Source organism: Lolium rigidum, chromosome 3, assembly GCF_022539505.1.
Source record: "Lolium rigidum isolate FL_2022 chromosome 3, APGP_CSIRO_Lrig_0.1, whole genome shotgun sequence".
NCBI lineage: Eukaryota > Viridiplantae > Streptophyta > Magnoliopsida > Poales > Poaceae > Lolium > Lolium rigidum.
The window spans coordinates 22,480,419-22,492,745 of record NC_061510.1 but is presented as its reverse complement, the minus strand read 5'-3'; the positions used below and the strand labels follow the sequence as shown (position 1 = coordinate 22,492,745).

Genomic DNA, 12,327 nt, shown 5'->3' with positions numbered 1-12,327 from the left:
ATAGCCAGAATTCGGGATAAAAACAAGATTAATTTTGAGATACACTAAGACAATACACATCACTCTCAACACATACACATATAATATAAAAAATCATCTAATCAATAATTTTAATAGATTTTTTATTATTATTCCGTAGCAACGCACGGGCATTCAACTAGTCATCAATCAAAATACAAGTAGATTGAAAGGTAATAAAAATTACAAATCGGTACTTGAACCCCCTAATGATAATAAAAACACCAGCGTGAGCCAAAGGTGTGTGCCCCTCGAGCAAAGCTAGTCCCTCCGATTCATATTACTTATTGCTTTTATGAATGTATTTAGAACTAAAATGTGTCTGGATGTATCTATAATAAAATAATCACAGAGAAAGTATTAGAGTTTATTGTAATAGACAGCCGTTGGGAAAGCCGTCGTGCTAAAGACCCAAAGCACCAGCACACCAGAGCAACAACTGTACATTGAAAGAAACTGAGTTGAAACCACACTAATGAACACAAAAAATCAACCAGACACATGACTCCACATGCCCTCCCGGCTCCAGTCGCACCATTGAAGCGAGATAGGACGAGGAAGACCTTATCATGACTTTAGGATATAGCCATCGCCTCCCCATCCCTAAAAAAGCACTAGAAAAGCAGCCTTAAAAAAATAATGGAAACCTCTCGCCGGCAAGAGGTTGTGGTCCGCTACACCTCCAAGACCCCAAGGCCACTGGAGGGGAGCAGATCGACAGCGACACCGACGGGGGTTTAGTTTTGTGGCCTCCTCATGATCGCATCTACTGGAGTCATCACCCCCCGGTATGGTGTTCTCAAATTGAAGGCATTTTAAATGAAAAACGCACGCGACGCGTCCCTCGCCTTCCGTGCATGACACAAGTCCCTTCATGTGATGGTGGAGAACGGGTTAAGGAGGGCCCCACCAGGCCACGACACCACACATCCATCATATCCCTTCTCTAGCAGTTGCTTTTGTTTTATGTTTTTCCCTTCGTCTTCCACATCTTATCTGCATGCAGAGACACAGGGGTGTCACCATGGAATGGCTCTCACCGCCGATCGTTCGCTGTCTCAACCTTCGCACAATCGCACCAAAGCCACAAACTAGCCCAATTTATCATTCTCCTCTCTCGGCTTTCGCCAATTACACGCGTCCCCCGAGCTTGTCTCCTTGGACTAATGGGCCCAAAGGCCCCTCACCTGGATGCGCTCTGTCTCCGCCATGTCTATGCCCGCTGCTACAAATCATTGCCCACTGGTTGCAACAGTTTTGACAGTTGCTACCATGGGCGGCCAGAGTTGCTACTTCGGTCGCTCAGTGTTGCTGCCACTGGGCGGCCAATGTTGCTACTTCGGTCGCTCAGTGTTGCTGCCACTGGGCGGCCAATGTTGCTACTTTGGTCACTCGTTGTTGCTGCCAAGGGCGGCCATCATTGGTACTTTGGTCACTCGGCGTTGCTGCCACGTAAATGGGGAGGGGATGAATGGGGCCCAGATCGAGAGAAGGAAGACATGGTCATTTGCAGCGGTGGTGCTACTGGCGGTTAGCGGCGAAGCGCTCGCCAATAGGGGCTGCAAGTCCGGTGGTGCTCGCCGGTTTGATGGAAGCAATGCGAGGGGATATGGATTTTTTTTCTGATCTACTTCTCACGAGCGAACGTCACGGGGAGTGGATCATGGGCCTTCGATGAGACAGATGAAATGGGGATGGGGGAATACGGGTGATCCTTGGGGACGCTCAAGGTTTGCCCATTTTTTGAATTAAAAGACCCCTTTGACCCCTTTGCCTGCTTGCCTTCCTCATACATACAGGCCACCCGTCCGCAAACAAGTGTACGATTTATTCATTTTTAGAAGTTAAATATTTTTAAAATTTGACTAACTTTTTACACAAAACAACAACATTTATGATATTATATTACTATATTATTGAACTAAATGTTGTTACTCCGTACGTTTTTCTAAAGAGTTGGTAAAAATTACTGTAATAAAGTTTGATTTAAGACCTGTGCACTTATTTGAGGATGATGTACTATCACGATGTTCTGCGTATTATTTTTTTGTTCGTCTATAAAAAGCGGATCCCTCCGGCGCACTTCCCTTGTCCACAAGTTGACTCCTGCGACGACCCACTTGTCCCCCCGCCCGCGCACCCTCGTTCCGCGAGCCGGACCACACCACACAAACGCGAGCCCCTCCCCGGCTCGACGCTACGAACCCAGTAGCGAGCGACATCCCTGGCAAAACCCAGGACCGCCTGATCTCATATCATGGCCGTCGCCAGGCTGGTGGCCGCGCCATTCCCTATCGCCGCCTCCCGCGCCCGCGCCCCGCCCGCGCGCCTCGCCTTCGCGCCGCTCCCGATCTCCACGCGCCGCGCCGCCGTGCCCGTCCTGCGCGTGGCCTCCGACGGCAGGGCCGACGCCGCGGAGGTCGACGAGGCGAAGGAGGCGCGGATGGCGGTGTCGGAGCGCAAGGCGAGGAAGGAGTCGGAGCGGCGGACGTACCTGGTGGCGGCCGTCATGTCCAGCCTCGGGATCACCTCCATGGCCGCCGCCGCCGTCTACTACCGCTTCGCCTGGCAAATGGAGGTACTCTACTCCTGATTCCCCGTTCCGCAGCTCGCATCACATCCATGGCAATTCCCCACAATTTCCTTCTTCCAGATTTCGGCTCTGTAACAGTTGTCCGTTCCTACTGCTTTTGCCAGGGAGGCGAGATTCCGGTGACGGAGATGTTCGGCACCTTCGCACTATCCGTGGGCGCCGCGGTGAGCACACGTGACGCACGCCCCCAGCAGCAGAAAATGCTAGAGTGATACGCATTTTCCGATAACGCGTGTGTGGATGGCTTGCTCGCAGGTGGGGATGGAGTTCTGGGCGCGGTGGGCGCACCGCGCGCTGTGGCACGCCTCGCTGTGGCACATGCACGAGTCCCACCACCGGCCACGCGACGGGCCATTCGAGCTCAACGACGTCTTCGCCATCGTCAACGCCGTCCCCGCCATGGCCCTCCTCGCCTTCGGCTTCTTCAACCGCGGCCTCGTCCCGGGACTCTGCTTCGGCGCGGTACGCACTCTTCCTTGTCCTCCACTCCAATTTCCAATTCCCCTTTCTTCCATTCCACACCACGCGCGCGCGCCCAGTCGCCCACACACCTGTGCGTGCCGTGGGCGAAGCACAAGTGTTTCCTCCGTTGTCGCCTTGCGGCGGCGCCATCGCCGCCCATGCTGCCTGCCCATCGGCAGACGACAACGCTCCGCGCGGCGCGCCCAACGCCGATTTCGTATCCTAGCTGACAGCAGCAGCTTTCCTGTCGACGACAATATATTCTAGTATTGCGCAAAAAATTGTTGATGCGGATGTCAGTGCTGACGTGGCGCGATCTGACCTGACCCTTCCACGTGTCCTCGCGCGACAGGGGCTCGGGATCACGCTCTTCGGGATGGCCTACATGTTCGTCCACGACGGCCTCGTCCACCGCCGCTTCCCCGTCGGACCCATCGAGAACGTGCCCTACTTCCGGCGAGTCGCCGCCGCGCACCAGGTCTGAATCCCATCTTCCTCTGCGCAGCTCTGACCCTGCTGCTAACCACGGCCATCTCCGAAATCTGACGCGTACATGGCATTTATGCTCTCTGCTGCAGATCCATCACATGGACAAGTTCGACAGCGTGCCGTATGGGCTCTTCCTCGGGCCCAAGGTGACTCAACTTATATCGTTTGATTTATGACAGGATTTGCAAAATCGGCAACTGTTTTGACATTCTTCAATGCTTTCATCGGGTTATACTGATGGATTTTGGTTGACAGGAGCTGGAGGAGGTGGGCGGGACCGAGGAGCTGGAGAAGGAGATCCAGAAAAGGATCAAGAGAAGAGAGACCCTAGACGCTATGCAATGAGAAGACACCCACTCGTTCGGTGCCCTTGATCATAGGTACTCTGCGATCTTGTCATTGCGGGATACATGTTTTGTCTGAATGTGGTCTGTTCATAGAAGAGGAATCGAAAGTTTAGTTAGAAAATGGTACAGTAGTGTTTAGGTCAGTCGGTGGAGCACACTGGTATTAGAGATGTTGTGCTGGTGCATGTTGACGCCTCCTGCTACTGTATTTATGTGGAGCTGACGTACTGTATCTCGTATTACTGTACTATTATCTTGATGTATCGTGCTGCTGACTGTAGCGAGACGGTAGTAGTATCATAATACCTTTCTGTATTACTATCGCCCACGTTACATGGGTCCATTATGAGCGCTTGAGCAGATCTGTACACGATGCCCTGACAGCAACTCATCGTCGCCAAACGGATTCTGGGCCACGCGGCAGGTAATACAGTTACCTGCTTTTTTCTGGAACATGCTATGTCGGTCGGGTCTGACCCTGAATATGGCAAAGAAGAGACCTCCACGGACCGACGATCGTGATGCTGTTGGTCCCTGGAAGCAAAAGTTGATCACCAATTATCAGGGAGCTGGGCCTTTTTCAGTTCAGTTCACGGCGCGCGTCTCTACATTTCAGTGATGTGCACTGTATCTGTGCATGTGACGAGTCGTTGCATTGCCTCGTGGGCTTTGGGGATGGATATGCATGTGGGCGGGATCCTCGCCGTGATACGCTTGCCGGTGGTCAATGGGATAAACTGGGCTATCGAGTTTTCAAGAATTACACTCCGATTTGTTTAAGGAAGAACGGACGCACCGCCTTGTCATCCACTCACTAAAATAAAGCACAACATAAGTTGCACGATAGCACAGTCGTTGACTCTTGTAAGTGTGGAAAATGTTTTTCCACTCACGTTATTTTTTAGACGGGGTGCATACGGTTACAGTCTTCAACTTTTTATGTACGAGCGCCACAATTATCAACCACACACGTCCATAGCCATCGCTAGAGAAGAAAAGCACCGATTGGTCCACTCTTTAATGATGAACAAACCCTTAGTCATGACCGTTAACGACTTGCGATAGCCACCAACCTCGTAAAAGTAAATCCAACCCGATAAGAAACATCAGCCGAAGGAACCCTTCGAGCATGTTCAATGCCAGAGCTGTGTCTATCGCCACCCCAACCTTCAAGAGGCAGGATCTGCCAATGTCACTCCAACAACTTGGACTTCACAGGCCTATAGCTGGCGTCAGCGACACTTCCGACAAGTAGTGGCATGGACTGAGAGACCATTATTATTACTTCCTCCGATTCATACTACTTGACGCTAATATAGATGTATCTAGATATATTTCAATTGTAGATACATCAATTAGTAGAAGCACCACTAGCATCTACCCTACCATAGCGCCGATAGAGAAACCTCAAAAACCTATTACTAAAACACACACACAAACGACAGACGGACCTCCCCCTCGCGATGCCGGCTAGGACATCGACCAGAGGAGACTCGGAGGGACGAAATCGCTGGCGTCAGACCTAGAACTGGAACCGCTTTGTGCTGTTGTTTCTAATGAGAGTCCAGTTCGAGGCATGGAAACATCTCCATGTACAGTTTTCAAATTGAATCTTTCTTTTGGATGTCTGTATGTGTTATATTCTTGAGTTTAGGTATCAACAAGGCAACCTGCTAAGATCAGGATTGAGGGGTTGTTTGGATTGTGGCTGGCGGCTACCACACCAAATTTTTTGCGTTGACCGGTATTGTAGGGTACCGTTTGGACTGAAACCTAACTATCCGAGCCACACCAAGTCGTTGCTCCGGTTTTGTGTCCATGCGCTGGCGAAATAGGGGTGAGCGAATGCTTCACCAAAATATTGGCGTGCCCTTGATTTGGCGTGGCCGGCCTAGGCATAAACCAAACATCCTGTGAGTCCTTATACGCTTGGCTCCACAAACTTGAGCCAACCTCAAGCGACGTTGTGTAATTAAATATTCTCAATGTTTTTATAGCTTATCCGAAGGAGCGAAGATCTTTTTGGCTCCCGAGATCTAGTGATCCAGCTGTTTAAAAAAAATATGAAAATCACATTTAAGAACTTCAAACCAAATTTGAAAAAGTGGATGTAACCATTAAACTATCCCACAAACATGCAAACTACCATCTTCAAATACTTACGTCATTGACGATATCCAGATTTGTATTCAAAAAATATTCAAACTTGTAACTATGTTTTAGGGACCACTGGAGCTAGCTCAGGAGTCAAAGAGACTTTTCGTTATTCGAAAATGCTAGTACAGGCATTGTTAACCCAATAGGGACCTCTGCAAAAATAAATTATGCTGGTGCAACTATTTTTCTAAATCTTAGGAAAAAAATGTACTTGAAGTTTATTAAAATCTTCAGAAGAAGGCAAACATGTATTGAGCTCAAGCTTGCTCATGCAATTTTTCTTAAAACCATACGGAAATTTGCTAAGTTTTTGAAAATAAAAAATGTGAATGTTACGATTTAAGTTTGAAAACTTAAGCTGTATCAATCTCATTTCTAGGTTTTGTGCTATATTTGTCACAATAATTGTCGGGGGGATGGCCCCCGGTAGGCCAAAGGCATGGCAAAGTTGCCAAGATTCTTTCTTTAAAGATACCAGATTGTAGATCAATCCGGATGGTTTTTGAGATTGGCAAGAGCCAAGTTAAAACCTACCGGTATCCCAAGAGGGGTATACCGGAATTTAGGGAACACGGAGAGGTACCGGAGTACCGGTATGATTTTCACTGTAGCCTGTCGGCACTTTGGTCAAAGATTCTCTCCAAGGCTAGAGGACAAAGATGAGCTAAGCAAAGTAGCTTTAAACGAAGCCCTGGCGCCAAAGCAGATGATGACGTAAAAGCATCTGGAGGACGTCACAGCTCTCCGATTAAAGACATACCGGCGTCACCTGAGGCCAAAAAAGCTCTGTAAAGTAGTTTGTCTAGTCAAAGATACCATTAGGGTTCCTTCCCTTGTAAGCCACCCTCTCCCCTATATAAGGAGAGGGGGCACTCCCTTGCGCGGGACGACGAGCAATAGGCGATCAATAGACAGAACCTTAGGAGATCCATAGTTGGTAGAGAGAAACCCGAGTTCATAGAGCTTGTACGGTTCATCTTCAACCTCTGGCCAAGGCCAAGTTCATCAATAAAGATACCGGAATCCATCCGAGATCCATCCATCTGTTAACCAAACCCTCCCCCGAATCCTCTAGCGTCCATTCGGCCCCAACTTAAGCCATCCTATGGCATCTGTCTGTTCACCACGACGACAATAATGTCTTCATATCACACACAACCTAACATGTACCCCTTCCTTATATAAGACGTTTTGACAAGCTAAAATAAGGTTGCCAAATCGTTATATGTTAAGTAAAGGAGGGAGTACATATCTAAACCATAACTGACTGTGAGATTGAGGTTCTGTCGTCTCATGGTTTTGATGTAAAATCCCAAGGTTGGGGAACCATCAAGAAAGGAAGAACGGTAGTTTTCTTAAGGTGCAACTAACTTTTGAAAGCAACTTTCGAGACCACATGAAAAAATGTAACCAAGAAACCCGTGTTCCATTTCTGAAGCTAAGAGTATACATCAAATGCGCTCTAGTCTGTTTGATTCATTCATCTTTGTAAAAATTGATTCAAACACCAAAGTTGTGTTGTTAATTTGAAAATGGAGGCCTTAATGGTTTTTGCAGTGTGGGTTGTTTGGTTTGCAACATTACATTTTTTGTGGATATTTGCAAGAATTGATTTGACCACATTTTATTGAAAAAAAAATGCATTGTCTCAAAATTCTTGGAATGGATCTGGCAAATCTTACTCGAGAGTAACGGGCCAGGAAGGACTCGATGAATTTGTGCCGGGCCTTCACATTTGTAGATAATTTTTGTTTGCAATTTACTGGGCCTGGACTAGACCACTATAGCAGAAACGAGCCCATCCTTAGGGTGATCAAAAGATTAGTAGGCCCATTTGTAGTGACAGTGAGCAGCCAGCCACAGCCAATTTGCCTTATCCCGTCATCCACCAATGGCAATGACATAAAGCCCTGTTTCCCCCTCTGCTATCCCCGCACGCTCCAATGGCAGCCACGGCGGTGACCCTGCCCTCCTCCTCGCCCTCGCCCTTCCCCGTTGCCACCACCTCCGCCCGGCGCTGCCTCCAAATCCGCTCCCCGCCTCTCCGTCGCGCCATCCGCGTCGCCGCGTCCGCCGCGACCGAGGCGCCGCCCAAGCCGGCGGCGGCCAACCCCATCATCCTCGTCGACCCCGCCGAGGCCCAGAAGGTCCACCGCCTCAAGACCGTCTACGACACCAAGGTCGTCCCCATCATCACCGAGGAGTTCGGCTACACCAATGTCCACCAGGTACTCCACCCTCTCCTGCTCTGGTTCTGCTCAACGACGGAAATGTCAGCCATTGCTGCCGTGTCTAGGACGAACCGATAGTACTAGATTCTTGATTGGTTATTGTGGATTCCGTTAGGTACCCAAGATCGAGAAAATTGTGGTGAACTGTGGGCTGGGGGTGGATGCGGGGAACAACAAGGGGCTGGAGGCCGCCATGAAGGACCTCGCCTCGATCACTGGCCAGTACCCCGTCAAGACCAAGGCCAAGAACTCCGTCGCCAGCTTCAAGATCCGCGAGGGCAACACCATTGGTATCGCCGTCACCCTCCGCGGCAGGGTGAGCCCCATTGTGCCGAAATGTCATACTTTCGCTCTGAAATGCATACATAGGCAGATTGGTATCTGAAATTTCTAGCAGTTTGAAATGTCTAGCTGTCTGAAATCCAAACTTATTACAGATGAGCTCAATTTCACCTTGGGTTGCATACAGGTGATGTACAACTTCTTGGATAGGCTCATCAACCTTGGGCTCCCTAGGACCAGTGACTTCTTGGGTGTCAACCCCAACAGCTTCGACGGTAGCGGCAATTACACCATCGGTATGCGCGATCAGGGCGTCTTCCCGGAAATCCCGTATGAGGTGGGTGGCAAGAAGAACGGTATGGACGTCAGCATCGTCACCACCGCCAGGACCGACAATGAGGCCCAGAGGCTTCTTGCCCTCCTCGGAATGCCATTTGCCGCGCACATGAAGGGCGACGAGTACAAGAAGAAGAGGTTGAAGAAGCACCACTTCATGAGCAAGGGCAGGGGAAGAAAGTGAAGATCAAGCGCAGGATGACGTTTGCTTCCCATTTTGTTGATTGTGATCATTTTGCATAGTTTGGTTTAGAAATTTGATCATCTTGCTGTATGTTACGTGCTGTTCATGTTGTACCTACTGCCAGAAAACCAAAATGGAAAGTGTTGCTTTGGTCAGGTAATTCATTCTGCAAGTTCATGTCACACATATGTTTATTCTGCAGCACTTTTCAGACTGTAAGACTATACTAAGACAGGAAGTACATCATCTCTTTGGTTCTAACCCTGATGGCTATAACCTACCACACATATCAGTAGGTACATTTGGGCAACTCCGGCGGACCAATGACGAGCTCGTCCTCCGGGAATGTGCAGGGCTTGCCCACAGCGCCAAGCTGCGGGCATGGCTTCGGCCAGACAGCAGATGCCACTCCCTGGACGTCGGTGCAGTTCCATTGCAGCTTCTTGGCCTTGGGCGCAAGGTGGGCGGTGATATTGGACATGCATATCCCGGTGTAGGGGTCATTCGGGATGCCCTCCATCCTGCCAGCCATCGTCACATTCTCGGCTAACACGTCGATGTAGTTGATGCCGGTGACCACGGGCAGGGCCTTGGGGTCGGAAGAGTTGTCGGGGTGCTGGCCGTAGTTGCCAGTCATCCAGAAGACCCACTTCATGGTGTGGAGTCTGATGTTGCGCACGAAGACGTCCCTGACGAAGCCGCCCCTCCCCACGCCAGACTTGATCCTGACGGCCGACTCGGTGTTGATGGCGATGCTGTCCTCGACGCGTATGTCCTGGATTCCGCCGGACATCTCGCTGCCGAGCGCGATCATGGCGCTCGTGGGGGAGATGCAGGTGAGCCGCCTGACGACGATGTGCTGGCTCGGCATGTTGAACTTGATGCCGTACTCGTCCCAGCCGCTCTTCACGGCGATGCAGTCGTCGCCGGAGACGATGTAGCAGTCCTCGATCTTGACGTGGGAGGAAGAATCTGAATGAGCAATAACAGTTTATCACATTCAGATTCAGAAAAAAAATTAACATTCAGATTCAGCAACACAAGGATACTCCTTTTTTTACGGGAAACACAAGGATGCTTCTGACGATGAACTAACACTACTGGATGGTTAGTTCATGCTGCAAGTGTGAGTGATCTACCTGGGTCGATCCCGTCGGTGTTAGCCGAGTGGATCGGCGCGAGAATCGTGACGCCGCTGATGGTCACGTTGCTGCCCAAAACAAGACACGCCAAGGTGAGCACGATGGATTCATGACCAAACAACTACAGGATGAGAACTAACATTGGGCATGGATTCAGATCAGTTTCTTACTTGCAGTAGGTGGGGTGGAGGTTCCATGAGGGCGCGTCGACGAAGGTGACGTTGGAGATGATGATGTCGCGAGAGTATAGGAGCTCGAGCAGGTAGCCGCGCGTGTAGGTGAGCTGCTTGGCGCGGTACTTGTCCCACCACACCTGCCCCTGCCCGTTGATCGTTCCGTTTTGACCTGAAAACGTTTTGCATTTAGCTTGTCAAGTCACGTCTCTGCAGCTACTAGCTAGATGGCTTTTGTTCATCAGTTTGTGATGATCTTGGAGGTGGTAAGGCGCGTTTTACCGGAGATGATGACGTCGGTGAGGTTTGATCCGCCGATGAAGTTGCTGTATCTTGGGCCAGGCTCGTCCCTTCCTCTCCCGTAGGACGGCAGGGGAGCTATCAGAGGCCAATCGTTGAGGTCCTGGATCAAGGTTGGATTCACAAGTAAGATCACGAGACAATGCAAGCAGAGTATCAGACACAAGCAACACGGGTCGCTAAAACTGCCAAAAAATAGTGCTATGAAAATGAGACAGCAATAGCTAGCAACCAAGAATGCATATGGAACAGCTAAAGAATCTTCAGGGACTAGGCTGTTTATAAACATATTCAGAGAATTGGCACATCTGTATTTCCATCCTACTATTTTCCCTTGCTCCCACGAGTATTCAGTAACCACATTAAGATTGGTTGACTTGTGGTCGTCAAATGGTAGTACAGGGTAAGCAGCTTTGTGATCAAATCCGTAAATGTATTGAATGACCACCAACTCAACCTCCAGGCAACCACCTGTTAGGACATAGTGGCTGGGTTGTTCTTGGCATACATTTAAGCGCCGAAATGATACGATTTCCTACTCATAAACACAGATCATGGATAATGCAAGGTAATAAACCCTCCATACTAATCGTCACTAAACTGGGCAGAAAACAAGGACGAAACAAGCATGTAATCGTGTCACTTACAGCATTTTAGTAATTAGCATTCAATTAGGGCAACGATGCATCGTGGCGAGCACGGAAACGCGTCCACCATGCCGTATGCCTAGCATGGAAAGGTGATCGATGGCATCGCCATGCCTAGAAAGCTTGACAACGAAAGATCATGGGCTCATGGCAATGGCAGAGGCATGACCAAAAAAAGCTTTTGTCCTTGCCTAAACCACGACCTACGCAAACGACCTCTTTCGACTTTACCACCGCTCCCCGTGCTGTCCGTCGTGATGGCACGTCAATTACTACCCCACGTGTCACAGTAACTGATTACGCCACGATTTATAGCGTAGTAATCTTGTCCTTAAACGCGCCATTAATACCACGGTTGAAGAAAGGGGCAGCGGCGGTTTATGTTCTGGGTGTGTGGTTAATGGGTTTTACTGACCTGGGAGGCGAGGATCTCGGCGCCGTGGCGGAGGTAGAGGGTGAAGTGGCTGGTGAGGTTGAAGGGCCCCGTGAGCCACCTCCCCGCCGGCACCACCAGCGCCGCGCCGCCGTCGCCCGCGCACCGGGACAGGTCCGCCACCGCCCTGGCGAACGCCGCCGTGTTGAGCGTCTTCCCGTCCCCGACCGCCCCGTAGTCCGTGATCCTCTTCACGTGCTTCCGGCACCCTGCCCCCCTCGACACGGCCGGCGACGCGCCAATGCCGACGGCGCACAGCGCCAGCGCCAGTACCACGGCGAGCGCTGCTCTTCTTGTGGCCATGGCTGGCGAGCTTGCGCGAGGCGTTTCCGATTGGGACGGGGATAAATGGGCGAGGAAACGGCGGAGTTTATATAGGGGCAGAGGCGAGATCGAAACTGATGGGGGAAAAGATTATGTGTCGATCTGCCAAATTTGCTGCCTAAATCAATGCGTGCTATAGTAGTACCTCTGCCGCGCGCGACAGAGTTGCCGGACCGCTAGACGTGGCCGCAAGTGTTTGTGCAGTACTC

General features: G+C 50.3%; 3 protein-coding genes across 3 annotated transcripts; 2 read left to right on the top strand and 1 right to left on the bottom strand.

The window, feature by feature from the left end:
• Nucleotides 1-2,133: 2,133 nt before the first annotated feature.
• Nucleotides 2,134-4,027, top strand: LOC124695067 (beta-carotene hydroxylase 1, chloroplastic-like). Its single transcript, XM_047227958.1, has 6 exons — nt 2,134-2,596; nt 2,716-2,775; nt 2,867-3,073; nt 3,426-3,551; nt 3,652-3,708; nt 3,818-4,027. The coding sequence occupies exons 1-6, from the start codon at nt 2,276-2,278 to the stop codon at nt 3,905-3,907; spliced, it is 861 nt and encodes a 286-aa protein (XP_047083914.1). The 5' UTR covers nt 2,134-2,275; the 3' UTR covers nt 3,908-4,027.
• Nucleotides 4,028-7,986: 3,959 nt separating this feature from the next.
• Nucleotides 7,987-9,281, top strand: LOC124701275 (50S ribosomal protein L5, chloroplastic-like). The gene is made up of 3 exons (XM_047233321.1): nt 7,987-8,294; nt 8,413-8,613; nt 8,767-9,281. The coding sequence occupies exons 1-3, from the start codon at nt 8,010-8,012 to the stop codon at nt 9,097-9,099; spliced, it is 819 nt and encodes a 272-aa protein (XP_047089277.1). The 5' UTR covers nt 7,987-8,009; the 3' UTR covers nt 9,100-9,281.
• Nucleotides 9,282-9,285: 4 nt separating this feature from the next.
• On the bottom strand, nt 9,286-12,097 carry LOC124694492 (probable polygalacturonase). The gene is made up of 5 exons (XM_047227478.1): nt 11,777-12,097; nt 10,697-10,817; nt 10,412-10,586; nt 10,239-10,309; nt 9,286-10,071 (listed from the first exon to the last, which is right to left on the bottom strand). Exons 1-5 carry the CDS (start codon nt 12,095-12,097, stop codon nt 9,389-9,391), a joined length of 1,371 nt encoding a protein of 456 aa, XP_047083434.1. The 3' UTR covers nt 9,286-9,388.
• Between the last annotated feature and the right edge of the window lie 230 nt (nt 12,098-12,327).